Genomic DNA, 22496 nt, shown 5'->3' on the forward strand with positions numbered 1-22496 from the left:
CCATTTCTAGAAGGAAAGAAATAGTCTGTGACTGTGACTGGTGAGACGGAGCTGCCTGCAGCCACCCAGTCATTCTCCTTCAACAGACACCGGGGCGGCGCGGGGTCCAGTGCTGTTCTGCCCAGCCAAGTGTGCAGCTGTGCGCCAGGAACCTGTCCCATGAACTGACCAGCTAAGGCTGCCGGCAGCATGTCCTCTCATGAGATTCCAGGCGCACTCACCCCCCCACCCCCACGGCCAGTTTCTAAATACTCCTCTGGATGGGGACAGCAGATCTAATCCACCTTCAGTATTTATCTTCTTATCTCTAAGGGCTCTTGCTTTAAGGATTAGTGGTCATGCTTTAAGAGTTGAAAAAGAAGGCTAGGCACAGTGGCTCACGCCTGTAATCCCAACACTCTGAGAGGCCGAGGCAGGTGGATTGCTTAAGTTCAAGAGTTCTGGACTAGCTTGAGTAAGAGCGAGACCCCCGTCGCTACTAAAGTTAGAAAAATTAACCAGGCATTGTAGTGGGTACCTGCTGTCCCAGCTACTTGGAGGCAGGAGGATTCCTTGAACCCAAGAGTCTGAGGTTGCTGTTGAGCTTACACTGACACCACAGCACTACAAACAGGGCAGCAGAGTCTGTGTCTGAAAAAAAGAAAAAGAGAGTTGAAAAAGGAAGGGGAATCTAAATTAAAACATAGCACCTGCTTATCGAGAGTAATTACCTGAAAGGTGGGTCACGGGCTTTACTGCATTCTCTTCTTCTAAGGGAATGATCAGTGTATAACATATATGGCCCACCCTGGCAGGGCTATCACAGCATCACACTGATGTGTCCGGACCCTTTTCTGCCTCTGAAGCAGCCATTCACTACCCCAAATTGTCTCCCATCCTATGCTAAGTCAGTGCCGATATTTTTGAGTGAAAATTAGTCACAGTGGAGATATGTATGGAAGTGAAACTGTTGTGACCTTATGTAGGTTAAATAAAGATTCATCCGTTTTCCCTCCCAATCTCTTTCAGCGTCATGTGGCTGTCGGTCCCATCTGAGCTCTTCCCCTCCCTTCTCTGATGCTTTTCTTGGCCATAGGTCTATACATAGAAAATGCAGGACTGCAAAACTCTACTTTGTTTACTTTGAATTTATGCATGTATAAACTTATGTTTAATATATGTCTGTGTGTATTTAAAATAGACCAGACGGCTCGGCGCCTGTGGCTCAAGTGGCTAAGGCGCCAGCCACATACACCTAAGGTGGCGAGTTCGAATCCAGCCCGGACCCACCAAACAACAATAATAGCTGCAACCAAAACATAGCCAGGCGTTATGGCGGGTGCCTGTGGTCCCAGCTACTTGGGAGATGGAGGCAGGAGACTCGCTTGAGCCCAGGAGTTGGAGATTACTGTGAGCAGTGAAGCCATAGCACTCTACCCAGGGGGACAGCTTGAGGCTCTGTCTCAAAAAAAATAAAATAAAATAAAATAAAATAAAATAAATTAGACCAGACTAGAAACCAACATCTTAATAATAGTTAGGCTGGGGGGACACAGTATCTAGCCATATAGGTCAAAGGGTACTTGAACTTTTCTGTAATGTTCCAGTTTATTTTTAAATGCACATATTCATATAGTTGTATAATTTGTAATATGTAGAAATAAGTACATAGAAATAGAAAGGACTTGAACACACCAAAATATATTAACAGAGGCTAATTCCAGGCAGCAAAAGTATGTGATTTCTTTTCTCCTCTTTAATTTTCAAATTAAGCAAAACAAACCCAAAAAAACATGGATGCCTGAGAATGATCTCTAGCTCACAGATTAACCGTTTGATAGTCATATGTTAGTTAGTCTCTCTTTTGGCCTTTATGGAACTTTGTTCATATTTTATTCGATTTCTTCTTAGAAATTTCTTTATAGGATGAGGAAGAGGGTGCCAATATTAGCTGGGTTTAAATTCATAACATTTTCACAAAACCCAGTCCTGTCCAGACACTGCTCCTCGCAGGCCTAGTCCAGCTGTGTGGGGGCCTCGCGCTCTGCCCCCTTCTCCTCCCCACAAGGGCCCTTGTGACTTCTTAGTCCATCCGGATATCCCAAGGTACTCTATGCCTGTGGGAGTCACTGGGAAGCTTTTCCAAAATATGTATGCCCAGGCCTTCATGAGCCCCTGAATCACTGAATGGCTGCCAACACTCTGTCCCCAAGGTGATTATGGTGACACTTGGGGACAGTGTCCTTCACTCACCAGCTGGCTGTGTGTTGAGAGCCTTTCCAGGGATCCTCTGTCCATCCCCCTCTGCCAGGGGAGTAAAGAAGAACCACACGCAGCCTTTCTGCTGCCCTCCCCTCATGCCCAGCCCAACCCCCCTGGGGCGTGCAGTGTGACAGTGATTAGCCCACATGTCACCTGGGAAGCCACCTCCCTGTGCTGCCCATGTGCCAGGGTGTCACCTGTGCTAGATGTGGGAAGGCAGAGTCTGGCAGGGCACAGGGGACCCAAAGGCAGGGAAGCAGTGCCTGGCAGGGTGCAGAACCCCCTTGCTCACCACTTCCACAGGGAGTCTCTCCCAGTGCAAGCTGAGAGGGTTCATCATTAATTCTCTGTTAATAATACTGATAGCATTAAGATTCTGCTGATATTTTCAGATGGAACACACCCCTCTCAGACTAAAGTCAGATATCTCTAAGGACAAAGCCCAACTTACTCAAAGCCTAAATGATAACAACAGCACTGAAACTATTTTGAGCACACATGTGCGATGAGCTGTGATTCATGCACCAGCGTCCACCTGATGGGTATCCTATCATGCCCCTTCTAGAGATGGGAAAACTGAGGTCCACAGAAGCTCTAACAATCTTGTCCAAGTCTACACTGATTTTAATTTTTGGCACCAAAGTTTAGGCTCTGGTAGCTTTCCATGGGGGGCGCTACCCCTTGTTCCTGTGTTGAGACTGCTTTCCTGTGGTCCACTCTCCGCCCTGTGGTCCCCCTGCCAGCCTAGGCTCCTGCAGACAAACAGTTGTGGTTCTGTCACAGCAATGCAGCTGCCAGATTCCTGGGGTTCCACAGAACCACTTTCCTGGCCTTCTAAGGCAACACTGAATGATGCCACAGTGAGCTTGCTGCGGGGAGAAGGGACTACGCTTCCTTACTTTGGTCTGAATCTAGTTCCAGACCATGGCACCTCTGTAAATCTCTTAAGTTTTAAGTGGAATCCAACCATGGCAGAGACCCTCAGAACTGCCATCTCTCCCTTTGGAAACTGCTCCCAGTTAGTCTAACAGGGCTTCACACCACTGTGCCCTTGACATCGTAAGTGACTCTTTTCGGTCTTGGGCATCCGTGTTTGCTTATCCACCCCTGGCCTCCCTGCACCTGAGAGGACAGGCAACTTACAGCTAACTCCTGGCCATAAAGAAGGAAGCTGACTCCTCTTGTGGGAAAGCTGGCAAGGAAGTAGGAAGACTGGTGAATTGCTGATCTTTCCTGACGCAGCTGTTTTGATAATCAGACCCAGGTACGCTGGCAGGCTACAGAACAGAGGAGAGAACGATATGCCCATCAGCTCTGCAGAGAGCTGGAGCGCCTCTGGGTCGACCTGCCTTCTCCTCATTTGAGGTCTGTCTCTTTTCTGTTTCTGCCTCAAAATTGTCATTAACAATAACATAAGTCACCCACCACTTTCCTGAAATACCGTGTAAATAAGATTTATAGGAATAAATATATTTTTGCTATCAATAGGTTCTGGCTTCTCATTTATTTGAGGGCTCCAAAAAGAGTCTTATAAACTCTCCAAATAGGAGATTGGTTCTCTCCAAAACACTCTCAAGCCCTCGGCTTCCAGGAGGCAGCTTTCTGAGAACCAGGGACTGTTTCCTCAGGCTCATTAAGTAGAGCTTTCCGGCCTGGTGATTCTCACCCTTCTATGATGCAGAAATCACTGCACCGCCACCAGCTCCATCATACAGTGAAATGCCGAATCACCACCTACCTGCCTATTACCCAGTAAGCACTACTGCAAGGGGTCAGCAGAACAGACTCGCTCCTTTATAGCTAATAATAACATTTCTGATCCTTCTCGGGACTTCAGTGACACCTTCCTTCCTGCTTGTCCCTGATCCGCGAACTCACCAGTGACTTTGTCAGCTGACTTGGTTGTCTTGTCTGTGCCCTCCCATTGTCCTGGGAGACTGAAGAAACCTCAGCTCACCTGTGGTAAACTCACCTCGCCTTCTGTTTTGGGGGCGCTTCCCTCCATGCAGCAAACCACTTCTCTGCACATCCCTCTGGGGGTTTGTCTTTGACAGTTCTAGTGTCACATATTTTTTTTCTTTTTTTTTTAAGACAGGGTCTGACTCTGTCACCGAGGCTAGAGAGCAATGGCATCGTCATAGCTCACAGCAACCTCAAACTCTTTGGTTTAAGTGATCCTCCTGCCTCAGCCTCCCAAGTAGCTGAGACTATAGGTGCCTGCTACCATGCCCTGCTAGTTTGTTCTATTTTTGGTAGAGATGGGGCTTTGCTCTGGTTCATGCTGGTCTCAAACTCCTGACCTCAAGCAGCCCTCCTGAGTCCTCTTGTCTGGGCCTCTCTGAGTGTTAGGATTATAGTCATGAGCCACCATGCCCACACACATCCCCATCCCCATCCCCATCCCACTTTGTCACTGTGCCTAATCTCTTATATTCCTGGCTCTTATCTCTGGGATTTATTTATTTTGTTATTTTTTTAAGAGTATGGGGTCTCACTCACCCACACTATGCTGGAGTACAGTAGCATGATCATGGCTCATTGTAGCCTTGAACTCCTAAGTAATCCTCCTGCCTCAGCCAAGTAAGTACTATTATAGTTGCATACCATCATGCCCAGCTAATGTTTTTTTTTTTTAATTTTTTTTTTTTTTTTTAGAGACAGTGCCTTGCTATGTCACCCAGGCTGGCCTCAATCGATCCTCCTACCTCAGCCTCCCAAAGTGCTGGGATTATAGGTGTGAGCTACTGGGCCTGGCCCCATTTCTCCATCTTCAAAGCCAGAAGCCTGGCATCTTCAGCACTTTAATTCTGACACACCTGCCTCTCTCTGACAGGGGCGCTTGTGACCTCTGAGTCCATCCAGATATGAGTCCATATCTAAGATGCTCTCCCCATCTCAATTCCCTTTTGCCATGTAAAGTAACATTTGTAGGGATTAGGGTATGGACATCTTTGGTGGTCATTATTCAGCCTATTGCAATAATCTAAGTAGGTGTTAGACTTCAGGGTGACAGGTGTTTTGAGCATCATGGAACTGATTTTCCTGAAACCCCGTCTATCGCTGTTGAAGGCATCAGCAGCATGGTAGGGCTTAGAACTGAGCAGTACCGTTCGAGCCCAAGGTGTCTCTCTCTCCCACAGAAGGCTTTTTAAGATTTCTTATCTATTTTTGTTTCATCATTTCTTCTTCATGTAAATTACTCCACTCCTCTCCTTAAGTATCCTCAGTGTATCTGTCATGGGGTCCTTTCCTGGTTGCCTGGTTTCCGTGTCTCCTGGGTGCACTCCCCTCCTGCAGTGGTGCCTCTCTGTCCGGCAGCCTCATGGTCCTGGTCCCCAGTCAGGGGAAGCTTAAGTCCCTTTCCCTGTGATACTGGGTGACTTATGAATTCGCCTCTGGGGCAGCAGGTGGCCTGGCAAAACCCAGACCAGTTTTCAGTGCTCATGTCTAAGTTTGGGGTCCCACGATACGCAGGTAGTACAAATTTGGATTCCATACCCAAGTGTGCCAGGATCATTAAGGTTGATCCTTTGCCTTCTGTCCACTTTGCACAGATGAGTGGGGCAGGGGGCTTCAGGCTTTAGGTGGAAGGGTCAGCTCTAGCCACCTGACATGCAGGGCCACCATCCCCTGCCCCTCCTGTGACCCCACTCTGTGCCCCCCCCCCCCACCGAGCTTCATCTCTCATTTCTGGGACCTGGAGATCTTACTGTCTTTTTTTGACCTTGGCAATGAATTTCTTTCTCATTGTTCCTTTTTTTATACAGCACTCTATGCACTGGTAACGGGAGGAGTGCCTGTTGACTTCAGCTGAGGCTGTCATTCTGCTGGAAATTTTCAGTCCCCTGTATGCACTTACAAAGCATCACCTCACTTAGCCTCTGAAAGCCTCTGCTTGCAGCCCCCCCTTGCAGCCCCCCCTTTCTCATCCTTGCGCTCCTGGTATCTGAAAGCTGAGCAGAGTCCTGCCACCACCTCCCCTTGTGTACAGTGTGGAATGTTCTTTTGTCAGCACTTGGCCTCTGAGCAATGTGTCCCAATCTTGTTTCTGCTGATGCCCCCAGCTCTTTCTTTTCCTGTTGTGGTTCTGATCCTTTTTTATTCTGTACTGTTATTTTAATGAGGTCTCCTGTTTGAAGAAAGCAGTGCATTTACTCAGTCTCCTGCCTTGAATGGGAGCTCCAGCCCTCTGCACTGCTCTGTAAGCTTGCTTTTTTTTTTGTTCTTTCTTTTTTGATCCTCGCCCAGCCTCCTTCCTCATTCCTGACATCAGTTAATTGCCTCCCTCATGCCTAGCAGAAAAAAATTAGAAACCATCAGATGGAAGTCCCTCTGTCCCCACCCTTTCCCTTCTGTCTGCCTTCCCTCCCAGACAAGGCATCCTCTTCCTCCTGCCCCCCCTCCCCTGCCCCTTGTATCTGCTCCTCGGCTGCATACAGATCCTCAGCCTCTCCCCACCCCACCTCCTCCAGGACCTCATCCACACCCTCAATCTGGGCATCTGGCTCTGGTCTTTTCAGACTTAGATTTTCAAGTGTCAGCTGAAAATCCTCACTCTCATGCCCACTGGTTCCTCAAATGCAACCTGGCCGAAGCTCACACCTTCATTTCTCTCTGAGAAAACCCCTCCTCCGGCGTTTCTCCCACTGTGCCGAGTGACTTTGGAGTCACTCAGTCCCCCAGCCCCAGGTTGGGCTGTGTTTTTACCTTCTTCGGTAGTTCTAGAACTGCACTGACCAGTACCCTCTCTACTAGTCACAATTATTTAGATTTGCATTTAGATTAATTAAAATCAAATGCAATTAAAAATTCAGTTCCTTCTGTGCACCAGGCGCATGGCAGGTGCTCAGTGTCACAGGTGACTGCCATGGCAGATAGGGCCACTGTCGAGCGTTCCGTGTCACGGGGAGCTCTGTGGGACAGCTCTGGTCCAGAGTGGACATGTCTGTCTTCATTCCTGCTCTGCTGACAGTGTCTGAGCTCTGGTCGTTTCTCACCTATCCCACTGGTGAAGCTCACCCCTTCCTCCTTCTCACTTCAGGCCATTCTCTTCTAATTCTTCTAATCAAAGTGTTTTAACAAAACTCTCAAATACCAAAGAGGAGCAACTGTGGCCTTTTAATGTCATTTCCTCACTCAAACCCTTCAGAGTCCTCTGGTAGCTTCTCTTCTTCATGTGACTGTTAGACACTTTAGCCCTTGGATGGCATCCAGGGTTTGCCTGCTCGGGGACGGCGGAGGGGACGTCTCTGGCTGTGCTTTCACGCTCCCTGTTGGTGCCCCTTTTCTTTCTTTCTTTCTTTTTCTTTGCAGTTTTGGGCCGGGGCTGGGTTTGAACCCGCCACCTCCAGTATATGGGGCCCTGCCTTACTCCTTTTAGCCACAGGTGCTGCCCGGTGCCCCCCGGTGCCCCCTTTTCATAATCTATCTCTCATTGGCATGTTTACTTGTAGGCAGTACCTTTAGAAGAAAGGAGGAGATGGCCACTCACATCTTGTTCTGTTGTTGAGGAGCCCAACTGAGAAAGACTTTGAATGTGAGGTGTGACCTTCCCACAGGTATCCCTCCCTGCCTCGGGTTAGCTTTGCTTCTTGTCTATCCCTTGGCTTGAAAATATGTATTTTTCAGAGAGAAACATATTCCCTTTAATAAAAATATCTCCAGCTGGGCACATGCCTACACCCCCAGCTACTCTCTTGAATGCAGGACTTCCAGGCCAAGGTAGTGAAACTGTTTCTTTAAAAAAAATTTAAATGAAAGAGAGGTATTTTAGTCATATACCACAAACTGGTGGCTTAAAACAGAACTTCTGAGGCAAGAGAATCACCTAAGCCCAAGAGCTGGAAGTTGCTGTGAACTGTGACACCACAGCACTCTACTGAGGATGACAAAGTGAGACTCTGTCTCTAAAAACAAATAAATAAATAAAATAACTTTATTTTCTCACAGTTCTGGTGTGTAAGAGTCCAAACTCAAGGTGCCTGCAGGGCCACGCTCCACAAAAGGCTCCAGAAGAGAAGCCTTCCTTGCCTCTCCCGCTTCCAGCAGCCCCTGGTGCTCTTTGACTTTGTCATTCTCTGCCCCCCTGTTCACACGACCTTATTCCTGTGTGTCTGTGTCTCCAGCCTCAGGTGGTGCCCTCCTTTCTCTTCTGAGGACACCACCCAGATAAGAGATAGAAGATACAGGATATAGGACACACCCTAAATCTGAGATGATCTCACCTTGAGATCGTGAATTTAATGACATCTACAAAGACCCTATTTTGAAATAAGGTCTCATTCACAAGTTCTGGGGATTAGAATCTGAACATATCTTTTGGGAGGGTCTCAGTCCAACCCTCTGTGATGGGTGAGAACCTTGGTAGCTCCCTTTCTGCCCCTCTCCAAGCTGTGCCTGTGCAGAATCAGCACACTGCTTGTAGTCTTCATTTCTGTGCATTTATTCACTTAAATTAGTTAAGATCCTCACCCCAAATCAAGAGCAGGGAGAAGGTTGTTAACTCAACCTGCCACCTTTCTCTCCACGATTCTCCTTTCAACTGGGTCCCCCCGCCCCTGCCACTGGCTAGCAACTATCATTAAAGAATGAGGCCTAGCCCAAAATAAACACATTAATCATCCTTTAGTTTTCAAAGACATTCTCTGGATCCAAAGTTTTTAAAATAAAAATATATGTTTAGATTTAGGACTTATTTTAAGTGCATGTATGCACACACATACCCCATGGAAAATGGCTAGAAGCAATTATCTTTGTATAGTAAGAAAGAACATAAGTACTTGTACTGTTTTTATTTTTTGGTATCATCTAAATTTTCCACAATGAATATGTTTTACTTTTGTGATTAGAAGAAGAAACGTTTTTAAAACATGGGTACTTTTAATGAAGTCTTTATAAATTGCCCAGGACAATTTGTATTTTTAAACAAGCAAGATGAGTAGGCCAGTTAGGATTCTGGGACCAGACCACTGATTGTTTTGTGTACAGTTCAGACACAATTTAGGTTTTAGAGTGGTGTTAACGTTAATTATTCAGGACCTCATCAGATTTTCCCAGCACTGGAAATTGAAACCCGTGGTCTCTCCAGGGAGGTCTCTGCAGTGCCTGATGGGAAAATGGGCCCACTCCCTTTGCCATGTGGCACAGTGAGGAGTCCGCCCCATTCCCATTCTTGGTTTGTTGGGGACCATTCCAGAATGAGCCCTACAATCTCTCACCACCAGTCCCGTTTGGCTTCAGCAGGCACACATTTTCCTGGTCTTTAAGCCAGTTTGAGGTCAGCTCTGTGTCTGGAGTGTTGGGACAGCACCCGCTTCCCTCAGCCCACAGTACTGGGACCGCGGCACAGCATCAGCCACTTCTGAGCGGCTCCACCATTGCCTGCAATTTGCTCCCAGGGAATTTTCCTATTTTGGCTTCTAATATGTTGATGAATTATTGAAATTTCAATTACTTTTTGTTCCTAAGTTAGAAGGATAGAGACATCCCAGACATTTAATATGAAAAGCTTTCCAGAGACTGTTAGACAAGAGGCCACTGCCCATTCTCTGCCCTTGTCTGGAAGAGATTTGGTGGCAGGGCTGGCACTGAGGGATGGCTCCACTCTCCCCATTTAGGGGACTAAAGTGCTTTGTGGCCTTGCAAGGTCCCTTAGGTCAGTGCCACTCAGGCGCAGTCCGCTGGCAGCAGCAGCAGCATCTTTGGGGAGCTTGTTGATCCTGAGCTTCATCAGAATCCCTGGGGATGGGCCCCCGGAACCTGTGTTTTAACAAGCCCCTCAGGGGATCCCGGTTATGCCTTTAGGTTTGGACAGCCCTGCCTTAAATGTCCTCATGCTTTTTCTTCCCAGCAGGATCTGATGCCCAGGTGTAAGGGCCTGGGTACTGCAATGAGTTTGCCCTTTCCTGATGATAAAACTGTAACCAAGGCTGTCAAACCAATTTCTAGCAACTGTTTTCACTCACTTGGAATACCTATCTCTTTGGAAATGGCCAAAGCAGGATTTGGACATGTAAATCCTGTGCCAGTAAATGAGTGTTTTAAATGCGATTCAAAGGGCCCTGTGTCTCTTTTGCATATAGAAGGGCTATTTAGATTCCCACCCACTGTCCCAGGGACAGTTCCACCTTTAAGTCACTTGGGGAGAAGCTGCTGGTGCCAACCCTGTCTGTTTACCTTAGCCTAACTACCCCCACCCCCAACAAAAGACATCTCCTCTAAACCACACACACTGGCCAACCTGCAGCCTGTCACCCTAACACCTATGGCCCAGTGCAAACTCTTCACCCCCGCCCCCGCCATGCCAGCCCCTCACTTGTTCTTTCATACTCGGGAACCACTGCCCTCTAGACAGTCCGGGTGACTTCAGGTAGATTCTTTCTTCTGCTTCCTGTAGCACTTGAGATCGATATTTACAGCATGCAAGGATGCTTGTGTGGAAGTCATTTGTCTCTTTCCTCCTCTGGGCTCTGAGCAGCACAAGAGCAGAGACGGCATCCTGGTTTCTCTGTGCGCAGTACCCAGTGCAGATTCAGGAGTGTGGGGCTGAAGGAACAAACATTCCTTGACAAAGACAGTCATCCCTCTTCTGCTGACATGACATGTTCACCTCATGCTTGAGGAAGAAGAAATGATGATTCGTGGCAGGTCTGGTTAAATGTAAGGTGACTTCTGTGGACTCAGCTGATCCAGGTTGTCAGTGGGGCCCATCCCTTTATGTGAGGCTCTTGCCTCACCATCTCCCCACCTGGCTCTTTGGCCAGGGAAAGCGCCAGTCGTGTCTAAAAGCATTATGGTTTCAGGTGCGAGAGCTTCAGACTCGACTGCAGAGCGTTCAGGCCACAGGTCCCTCCAGCCCTGGCCGCCTCACGTCCACCAACCGCCCAATTAACCCCAGCACCGGAGAGCTCAGCACAAGCAGCAGCAGCAATGACGTCCCCATCGCCAAGGTGAGCTCCTGGGCCGGGGGGCCGGGCAGGGACACCTCCACCCTCCGGAAGCAGCAGCCTCACCCTAGCTGCCATGAGTGCAGGCAGCCTGCGAGGCCTCCCCTGGGACCTGCGCAGTCCCCGCGCTGGAGCTGCAGGGAGAGATAACCCACTAATAGTTTTAAGCCTCCCTCAGCTGCAACCTGGACGCCAGCTCTCATTAATCAGCCAGCTGGAGAATGTCACAGCTGACAGGTCATTGTGAAGAGTGAACCATTTTGTCAAGGGCTACAATACTTCTCCATGGAACTGGGAGTTTCTCTCAAGGACTAAGGTTCAGCCCAGCAGGGGACACTGAGTAATGAACCAGTGATCTCCCCACTCAGAAGACTAACAGCTCTGCCAGCAGAAAGGCAGCTTATGCTGGCCAGGTGTGGCAGCTGTGAGAGTAGCCCCGGCCCACATGTTGAGTCTGCCCCACAGTTAAAATGACACGTGGTGGTGTACCTGGCAGCCCTACTTGTCTCCTCAGTAAGGTCGCTTCTCAACTATCAGGTTTAGTAAGGTAGGTAAATGAGTGTTCCCACCCAGAAGGGATTTCTATCCCATAGGGGACATTTGGCAGTCTTGAGAGACATTTTTGATTTTTTTTTTTTTTTTTTTTTTTTTTTGCTGTTTTTGGCCGGGGCTGGGTTTGAACCCACCACCTCTGGCATCTGGGGCTGCCTCCCTACTCCTTTGAGCCATAGGTACTGCCCTGAAATTTTTGATTTTTATAACTCAAGTGCTGCTGGCACCTGGTAGCTGGAGGCCAGGGATGCTGTAAACATCTCTCATGCCCAGAGCAGCCCCTACTGCAAAGAATTACCCAGATCGGAACATTAATGGTGCTGAGGCCAAGAGAGCCGGGTTAAGCTATGGTAGAAAAACTGGACAAGTGAGTAGTTCTTAAAAAATTAATCTTTCAGTTGACTTGGTAAAACACCCTGTATATCGTAGGCTCAACAGTTTATCTGGGGAGCGCTGCAACGCTTTTTGTAACTTTTTGTTTTGTTTTTTAAGATTGCTGAGAGGGTAAAGCTATCCAAGACGAGGTCCGAATCCTCCTCATCTGATCGGCCAGTCCTGGGCTCGGAAATCAGTAGCATAGGGGTGAGTGTTCATGAGAAGTGTGACGAGGAAGGACCCAAGAGAGACACAAACGCTGGCTGATGGATGACAGAAGAACTTGCACAGTTTACCTCTGATAAACCAGTTAGTTACAACAGGAAATCATACATATTTCCTTCCAAAGGATCAAATTAAAATGTTGAGTGATTTCTATCCACACAGTGAATTATTTCTTCAGCTTAAGACAGACTTCATTTTGAAGCCATTCTGAAGGAAATGACTTAGGTCCGGGTCTGGTGATGGAAATAAAGTCTGGCAGAATCCGTTTCATGTGCCCTGCTCTCCCGGAGAGCCAGGCAGTCACAGAGCTCTGGAAGAACCTACCTCTTGCACTCCCCTGTCGGAGGGAGTGTGCTCTCCAGTGAGGATGAATGATGCCTTTGAAGTGTATCCCCATACAAGGAAAAGACTGGAACCTTCCAGTTTAGTGCCAGAGTTTTCATTTGTAGGGCCTGGGAACCCCTTGGGGCCATAAGAGCCAAGGGGTGGTGAAAGGGAGTGGCTTCAGTTCCTTCAGGGGTATCTTTGAGGATTGGGGGTAAGGCAAGGAGAGCCAGTTATTTGATGCACAGGGGTGTGGAGAGCTCAAATAGCACCTTTAAGGCCCTGCTCAATTTTGCACTGAGCAAAAATTGCGTGTGTTTGGATTCCATGCCAAAGCCAAATCATGAAGGTGAAGGGGTCAGCCCCTCTCCTTGGTATGGTAAGCAGAGAGTGTAGGTTGGAGTGGTGGGACTCTGCATGGGGCAAGGAGTCCAGACTCTGTTCAAAATTCAAAATGTTAGGGACCCTACAGAGGCACAGTCCCCCCCATCGTTGCTGGTGAACAGCAAGTAGTTGGGAACACAGCTGTACTTTGCTCCTATTCTGCTAATATGTCCTACTTTCCTAGTAGTTTGGGTTTTATGCTGGAATTTTACCTACTGAGAACCAGGGGGTAACCACCTGCTGGTGCAGGATTCTGACTGAACATGAGCTTTGAGTTATTATGTGTGCAGAGCATGCCTGGGGACCAGCACCCCTGAAGCGACACTGCCCAAAGGGAAACTAATGCTCCTCTGTGCAGGTGTCCAGCAGCGTGGCAGAGCATCTGGCTCACTCACTCCAGGACTGCTCCAACATCCAAGAGATTTTCCAAACACTCTACTCACATGGATCTGCCATCTCTGAAAGCAAGATTAGGGAGTTTGAGGTGGAAACAGAACGGCTGAATAGGTAAGGAGCACTGCTGTGTACGTGATGGGGGAGCACAGAGAGGTAGAGGATAATGCCAGGCTGGTGGGGCCAGCAGTGTCCACCAGCTCAGCCATCAGAGCAGTGCTTGCCGAGGTCAGGGTTGGCTTCACGGCTGTGTGACCTGAGCATTTGCACAGGGCCTTGCTCAGAAAGACCCCACCCTTGCTGTCAGCATTTTAAATTCTTAGTAATTTATGAACAAAGGACCCCACTTTCTTGTTTTATGCTGGGCTCTGCAAATTACGTAGTGACTCCTGCAAATAGTCCATATGGAATGCAAGTAGGTCACAGAAGGGTGCCAAGCATGCAGGCCTGTGCTGCAGACAACCACAGAGGGAGGTTCTGGAATGCTGAGTCAGCATCCCAGGGGTGCCTGGAGCCACGGGAACCAGCAAAGGCAATCTGCTGAGACGTTCCTGGCACTGCCCAGGCCCACTGGTCTAACTCCCCTTTCTCTTCCTGATGGGTTGCCTAATTTTATTTACGCTCTTTGCAAATGTGCCCAATTCTGATTCCTATATCCTATCCTAACTGTCCCGCTTAGAATAATTGTACCATGTACCCAGTTTTATGGAGTCTTTCCCAGTCTCATGAAAGTGGTAGTTTGGATTTGTACTCTTACTGGTTGGCAAAGAAGTGTGTCCTGATGGGTCATCCCAGTGAGGAGGGAGTTGCTAAAAAGGCAAAGAAGGACCTGGGCCAAACCATGGCAACCACTCTGGCTCAGAATTGTTCTGCAGTGGCAGAATGGACTGTTGGATCGCATCCTAGTGTGGCGTGGCTGCCCTGACCTGCCAGTCTTCAGCGGGAGAGTGTGGTAGGAATCTGAAAGCCGTACGAGCTAAAAAACCAGGAAGAAACGCAGATACCAGTCCCCATCTATTGTTGCTTACTTCTGTTCCCCTCATGTATGGCAACCCTGAATAAATTGAATTATCATCTTAGCCCTCCCTGATTTGAAGCTGTGTAATAGAGTTCTTGAGAACTAAGGAAGCTGGTGATCTAGGTCATTTTAAATCTTAAAATTAAGTGGTTTCTTTATTAAATCCAAAATACTTGAGAGTGATAATCCTGATGATTCCCTTGTAGCAGTGAAGAAGTAGTCTTCTAGGTATCACTGGCTTGGGAGTGCTTAAAAATCGAATCAGATGTGCTCTCTGCAGTCTAATGAAGCCAAATGCCTTCAGGGGGCTCTCTGTTCAACAAGGTCCCCTCTCTGCAGGCTTGGGGATTTAACAAGTCTGCTCTGTGGCTGGACTGGGGGAAGGTTCCTTCCTCCTCTGGTACATGCAGGAGAAACCAAGGAAGAGGGGAATGTTTGGTGCTTGTAGTTTACGTTATTATGGTATTAAACAGCTCACAAAGGGATCTCACACACAAATGCTTAATCCTCACCTGGTGAGGATGGGGTAGTCCCTGCCCATTTTGCAAATGTTAAAATAAAGGCTATGAATTTGCAGTTTGAGTCCGGAGTTATTAAGTACCTGGGGCAGAATTCTGGCCCATCTCCTTTGATCTCACCTGTCCACTCTGTGATCACAGCTGCTGCTGGAACCTGGGGTTCTTAGAACTAATCTTCCATCGTGTCCTGATGTCTGTCATGTAGCTCCCTATCTCAAAGTTAGAGACCTGTTCCTCTCAAAATATGTTAGCCTTTAAATCCCAAGAGCAATTTAAACCTCCCAAGAAGGAAGGCTTCCCATTCAGGTTGTAAGGGAAAAGGAGCAGCCATATGACAAACAGAGATTCTTATGGGCTGCTTTAACAATCATAGGCTAGAAAGAGGTTGGCACAAAAAGGAACCATCCAAAGGCCAGTGGAGCTCGGAGGCAATGAGTGGAAGGGGAAGATCCTTGAGATGAGGTAGCTGAGAGGCCCAGATACAGATGTTGAGGCCATGGGCAAACTTTGCTTTCTATTCTAAGTGCAATTGGAAGGAAGTTATTAGAATGTTTAAAATGTGGGAAGAACAAGATCTGATTTACATGCTGGACTCTCCCTTGATGTGGAGAATGTGAAGGGGGACATCATACCAGAGCAATCATAGCAGTGGGCTTGGTAGCACAGGCTCAGGATCCATGCAGTGCTATGAGCAATCGAGCCTGCAGCTAGGGTAGTTCTGGGTGTGAGAGCAGGGGACAGTCCCCAAGGAGACTCTTGGGGGTCTAACGTATAATGTTGGGTAGATGGTGGTGGCAGTTACTGGGAGAAGGTAAGGTTTGGGAAAATCTCGAGTCCTGTTTGGAATGTTAAATTGAGAGAGTGACACTGTGACACCCAAACGGAAATGTCAGGAAGAAGCTGAATGTGTGAGCCCAGCCCTCAGAATAAAGGTCTGGGCTGGAGAAATTTGGGAGCCACAGGCTCTAAATGCCTATGAAAATCATGGGATTGGATGGAATTACCCCTAGGACCCTAGGACTGAGCCCCGAGGCAGTGCCAAGCCATGTACACCTGTAGTCCCAGCTACTGAGGAGACTGAGGCAGGAGGATTGCCTGAGCGCAGGAGTTGGTGGTTGAGTGAGCTATGGAGCAAGTTGAAAAGTAAATGAGTGGTGACTGTCTTAAGAAATCTTTATTTTTTCTTTTTAAGAGACAGAGTCTCACTTTATCACCCTCAGAAAGTAGAGTGCCATGGCATCACAGCTCACATTTTAAGAAATCTTTTTTTGAGACTTTTTTGAGGGGTTTGCTCTGTCTCCTAGGCTGGAGTGCAGTGACATCATTATAACTCACTGCAACCTCGACCTCGTAGGCTAAAATGATCCTCCTGCCTCAGCATCACGAGTGGCTGGGACTACAAGTGTACCACCACACCCTGCTGGTTTTTCTGTTTTATGGAGATTCTTGCTTAGTCTGGTCTCAAGTAATCCTCTTGCCTTGGCCCCCAAGAGTGCTGGGATTACAGTTGTGAGCTATCATGCATAGCCTCAAGAAGTGTTCGTATGAATGGGGACAGGGAGGTATTCTTGTAACATATTACCTTGAAATGACCTTGGAGTTGGCAGAGCCGTGCAGTGGTCTTGATTGTACACTCACTGGACCCCTCCCATATTGGCAAGTGTCTCCACAGTCTGTTATAAGATAGACGATTCTAAGATTTATCCTTGAGGCTAATAGCTTGCAATCCCTTAACATTTCAGAAGTCACTTGTATTTTGTGTGTATGCAACCCTATTTTCTCTCTAAGACTTGGTGATTAGAGTACTATAAACAGGTGTGTCGCATGGAAAATGAATCATCCTACCTCGAGCTTCTAGGCCTGGGGAAAGAAAATGGAGAAGCTAAGGGATTATATATCTTTGATTTGTTTTCTGACTTGGCACAAAGTCTTTTGCCCTGAATTGCAGTCCTGGGTCCCACTAGTAGTTAGAATTCTGAGACTGTAACCTGGATGGACCTCTGACCACAATTCATATTCCTGATCCATTGCCCACCTTCAGGACCAGTTTCATGTTCACACAGTGTCTTAGTCCATTTTATGTTGTTATAAAAGAATAACTAAGGCTGGGGATTTGTAAAGAAAAGAGTAGTTTGTTTATTGGGGTTTTTTGTTTGTTTGTTTGTTTTGAGACTGAGTCTCACCCTGGGTAGAGTGCCATAGTGTCATCACAGCTCACAGCAACTTCAAACTCTTAGGCTCAAGCCATCCTCCTGCCTCAGCCTCCCAAGTAGCTGGGACTACAAGCGCTTGCTGCTATGCCTGGCTAATTTTTCTATTTTTAGTAGAAACGGGGTCTGCCTCTTCCTTAGGCTGATCTTGAACTCCTGAGCTCAAGCAGTCCACATACCTCAGCCCCCCAGAGTGCTGGATTATAGGCGAGCACCACTGCCCAGCCAAGAAAAGAATTCCATTTGGCTCGTGGTTCTGCAGGCTATACAAGCAGCACAGTACCAGTGTCTGCTTCTGGCACAGGTCTCCAGCTGTCTCTCCTCTTGGCAAGGGAGCCAGCATGCGTAGAAAGCATGTGGCAGGACAGCAGGGAGGTCCCAGGTGCTCTTCAACAAGCAGTACCTAGGGTTAGAACTCTGCTCAGCAGCGATCTTCCTCTCCCAGCCCACATAATTCCCACAGGGCCCCAGCTCCACCATGATCAAACCATTGCCCTCCCTGCGTCATCTTCTGTTTCTGCTCTGTGGTATGTGATTAAGAGCACAGGATCTGGGGTCAGACAGCTGGTTCCAATGCCAGGGCCAAGGTCATTAACCTTTCTGCACCACCTCGTGCTCACCAGAGAAAGGAAGATGATAAGACTTAATTCAAAGGGCTACTGGGAGATCATTATTGAGCAAACAGTAGCTACTGCTAGGATGCTGCTTTTCATTTGTTCCCGTGGAGGGCGACTCACTGAGGCCCGCCAGATGTTCCTGGTGGGGAGGGTGCTTAGCTGCCCTCTATCCTGGGCAGCACCCCACCCTACCCCCCAACCCAGCACAGGACCCGGCTCATGGCACCCATGGGATGAGCATGGTGGCAGCTAGGTGGGAAATAACCAGGAGGCTTTTTATTTCTTTCTAATTCACACAGAATTTAGGGATTTTTTTTTTAATTTAGGTAAGTTGTGACCTGGATTATTTTGTGTCCATTCCCATCTGGCCAGCCCCCATCCTAACATGCTTTTCTCACCTGAATATAAATGAGACAACTGAAATGTTGGCATATGGGTTAGAATCCTGTTGTGAAAGTAATTTTTTCTTTTTAGCCGCATAGAACACCTCAAGTCCCAAAATGACCTCCTGACCATCACCCTGGAGGAATGTAAGAGCAACGCCGAGAGGATGAGCATGCTGGTGGGCAAGTACGAGTCCAACGCCACGGCGCTGAGGCTGGCCCTGCAGTACAGGTAGGGTGGGCCTGAGACATGGCCGGGCTCCTGTAGCTGCTGTAAGTTACAGGTGCAGCCAGGGTGACCTGCACAGAACTGGGAAACAGGCTTTTAGGAGGCAGAACTGCGGGGTTGAACCAGCAGATAGTATTCATAAATAGGTGTGTTTTAGCATATTCAATTGCAATATCATTTCATTTAAGTAATATCACGCAAAAGATCAATTTTTGTGATACATAGTCATCTGTTGTTTCTGGTCTTTGTTCATAGTCACATACATTTTTTTCTTTTTTGGCCAGGGCTGGATTTGAACCTGCCACCTCCGGCATATGGGGCTGGTGCCCTACCCTTTTGAGCCACAGGCGCTGCCCCACAGTCACATACATTTTAGATTGTTGTAAATCTAATATATTCTATTTCTTCAATTTGGTGTCATTTGAATATATTAATTTTGAATGGCTGTGATCCCTGCTTGGAGTTTACATACTGTTATTTATTTAGTCTTTTCTGTAAAAGACATTTAGACTTTCGCAGACTTTGATATTTGAAATAATCCTAAGGTGAATAAATCAATACAGATAAGATAGTCTTTTTTTAGTATTTTCTTGAGATAAAAATCACTGAAGCAGGAATTATAGGTCAAAGGACATGACTATTTTCCTGGCTTTTCAGGCATGCTGCTGACTTTTTCCCATAGAAACGGCCAGTTTAAACAGCTACAATTCCTGCCGCGCTGGGGAGCGCGTGGTAATTTGAACGCACTGGTGTTTTGCTACCTCGTCAGCTTTGGGGCTTATCTGTCTGAAGCTGCAAGACTGTGCTTTCTCGTTGTCTTCAGAGGTTTATTTTAAGAGCATAACTACTTAAACATACTTGCCAAGGTCTCATAGTAGTTGATTGTATCTTAGCTTCCTCTAAAAAGTTCAATATTGTTTTAAGAAATGTTTATTTTATAAATAGCCAAACCAAAACATAGGCAGCCCAAGCCAGAGAACAGTCATACTAGTTTACAGACACACCCAAGCAAGCAGATGACCCACCGTGGTGACTCTTGAAACTGGCTATTCTCAGAAAGGTCTTTGTCCACATTAGTACATCTTCAGGGATGAGGAAATGTCCTAGACTCTCTAACCCGAAATATGGCCTGGCCTTGAAAGGCAGAGCCGGCAGCACTCAGAGCAAGTGATTGGCCCCTTTTCTCTTTAACTCTGAGTGAAGGACCAAGAAAGTAAAGATGACCCAAAGCAGGCGGTGTTGACTAAATGCTGACTGAAGCAGCATTTCCCCTGCCCTGAGTGGAGAAGCTCTCTGGTTATTCGCTTAAGGAGGAAATCTTGCTGCTGCAGGTGTCCTGTCTGGGACCACACAGGTGTCGTGCACACAGCCTTTCTCCTGTGGGCGTGGGTCCCTGTGGGTCTCGGCCGTGGGACAGGGGCTATTCTTTGATCTCTGCCTTGCTTGCCCAGTGGATGATGGGCACAGGGAAGGATGACTATGGTTCTTCCTCTCAGAGATCCAAATTCAAAGTCTCGTCAGGGACTTTGTGATGGCCTAAGTGTGTTTCATGAGACAGTTCTTACCCTTACAAGCATCTAATCTAATTTTTCTGTGAAGATGGAACATGTAGTGGAGGGATTAGACTTTTCATTTTATTTAAAATAAAATGTATATAATTTTAATAGCCACATGTGGCTTCTGGCTACCATACTGACCAGTGCTGACCTAGGTCCAGATGACTCCTTATGGGGTGTTAGGTTAGCTGCCTATTGCTGTATAACTAATAGTTTATTACATCACACTTCCAAGGGTCAGGAATCTGGGAGTGGCTCTGGTTCAGCTGTCAGCTCAGGCTGCATCATCTGAAAACGGGCTGGAGGATCTGCTCACTCACGTGGCTGTTGGCTGGAAGCCCCAGTTCTTTCCCAGCCATTGGCTGGAGGCCATGGGTCTCTCTGTAGGACTCTTGAGAGTCTTTAAGAAATGACAGCTGGCCTCCTCTGGAGGGCACGATCTAGGAGAAAGTAAAGTGAGAGAGAGTGACCAAAACAGAAGTCATGGTGTTTTTCAATAACCTAATCTTGACAGTGGCCTCCTGGCAGATCCACCATATTCTGTTAGTCTCGCAGACCAACCCTGGTTGGCCGTGGGTGCCGGGGTGTGGGGCTCTGCCTGGAAGCTGGCTGCACAGATGTGCCACACTACCCCCTTAGCTGATCCCCAAAGAGGCAACACACTTGCATCGCCCATTAATTCCTTCTCTTATTTTTTTTTTTTTTCTGTAAACCTAGTTTAAAGTTTCATAATGAAAAAAAAATTGCATCCACTATTCATTGAGGAGTATACAGAAAGAAAAAGGCCAACACAAAGGAACAAGCCCCGGCCTTGTCTGGGGAATATTCACGGGGGGTTTCCTTGCCTGTTGGGGAGTGAGGCTGAGGCAGAGCCCAGGCTGCCTCCCGCCCAGGAAGTGGCTCTGGGGTGGAGGTGGCCGCCGCCCCGCTGAGCTGAGTGCTGTGCCTGTGTTTCAGTGAGCAGTGCATAGAGGCCTATGAGCTCCTGCTGGCGCTGGCCGAGAGTGAGCAGAGCCTCATCCTGGGGCAGTTCAGAGCCGCCGGAGTGGGCTCCTCCCCTGGTGAGTATTTCCCCAGTCCCTCTTCCTCATCGTGTCCCCTGCCGCTTTTGCTCCACTCCCCCATCTCAGCTGCTGTCATTGAATCATCAGTGAAATTCAGTTGTCAAGTGTGGTTTTCGTTTTTCCTCATGACTGAGTGGGTAAATTGTTTGTGTTGAATGCAGCAAGAACTGGGGTGGAAACAGAACTACAGGCAAGTCAAAGCAAACAGCCTCCTCAGGGAATGCATTCTCCTGGGCTGACTAGGACAAACAGAGCAGGGCGGGCTCACAGAGGTGATTAAAGGTGCAGCCTGGCCGTAGCTGCCTGGGACGCTGGTGCCCAGGGCCTCTGCTGCCCACGTGGCTGCTGCCTGGTCTTGGTGCTTCTCCACCTGTGTTTCTTGGAGCCATTCTGAAGCCTGGGTTCCCCTGACCTCATCTCCGGGCCTCTTATGCATAAAGAAGTAGTAGCTTCACATCTACTCTTGTCAGTCACAGAATGTTCACCCCATGAGCCATGGGCCCTCCAGCTGGCCTCTCTGCTGTCTTTCAGGCCCCTGGGTTCTATTGGCCTGGCCTGTGCTTCAAGGTCTGCACTGCCCCTCCCTTCTACCCCACAATTTTGAATAAATCGGAGGCGAGGCTCATTGGACAGGATGTAGGCACGGCAGGCCAGAGAGCAACGTTGCTACAACTCGACCAGCAGCTGGGTCTGAGCCCTGCAGCCGCGTGAGGAGCGTGTAGAAGGAATAGCCCTAGAAAGAGACTGGGCCACCTCTCAGTGGGAGCTCAGCCCCAGACACTGCCTCACCCTGCGCTTTGGAGAAACCACAGCATGTAAAGTGAGTGCAGAGGTGACTGAGTCACATAAGAGCCAGAAACGGGTGGCCTGGGCAGGTCCGGTGTCCCCATCTGTGGTGACCAGGCCATCATCACAGACTGGCTATCAGCTGTGAACTTCCTTCCAGGATGGCCAAGACCCACAAAGAAGGTCGCCAGACCCCTCGCTGGTCCTCCTTGCCACTTCCTCCCCTTGCCTGGGGCAGCTCTGGTAACTCCCTGGCTTTGACACGTGTAGGGAAAGGGGCAGCACCGGAAGTGTTCATTCCCTGCTTCATATCCAGGTTATCCAGCAGGGGAGCAAGCCTGCATTGGTGTAGGTGGCCATTCCTCTAGTTTCCTCTTCTTTTTAAAATAATATTACCATCCCTGCCCAGAAGGAAAAACCCTGCCAGCATTTCCATTAGAAACCTCATTTTTTCAGTCTTTTAACTGAACCATAAAACTTTATTCCTCATATAAAACAGATACTAAAATGGTCTTGAGCTGCTGTCAGGTTTTGTTAATTAACATATTAAGAAAAATGATCAATTAAGGAAAAAAATCAATCATCTGATTTCTAGTTTGTATCAGAGGAACATCTTGACCTGTTCTGTCCTCACAAGGTACGTTTCTTTAGGCTTGTGCCTCCTTGATGCAGCTAC

General features: G+C 48.0%; 1 protein-coding gene across 5 annotated transcripts in view; it reads left to right on the plus strand.

Annotated features, from left to right (window-relative positions):
• The window catches only part of MCC (mutated in colorectal cancers), a 137988-nt gene that overhangs the window by 78903 nt on the left and 36589 nt on the right, over window positions 1-22496 (plus strand). For all 5 annotated transcript variants that reach the window (XM_023512732.1, XM_023512730.1, XM_023512731.1 and 2 more), the window contains exons 7-11: window positions 11043-11189; window positions 12231-12320; window positions 13405-13553; window positions 18277-18417; window positions 20928-21031. In XM_023512732.1, coding sequence (XP_023368500.1) covers window positions 11043-11189; window positions 12231-12320; window positions 13405-13553; window positions 18277-18417; window positions 20928-21031 — 631 coding nt within the window. The remainder of the gene's footprint in view (window positions 1-11042; window positions 11190-12230; window positions 12321-13404; window positions 13554-18276; window positions 18418-20927; window positions 21032-22496) is intronic.

Source organism: Otolemur garnettii, unplaced genomic scaffold (genome assembly GCF_000181295.1).
Source record: "Otolemur garnettii isolate 467f Iridium unplaced genomic scaffold, OtoGar3 scaffold00030, whole genome shotgun sequence".
NCBI lineage: Eukaryota > Metazoa > Chordata > Mammalia > Primates > Galagidae > Otolemur > Otolemur garnettii.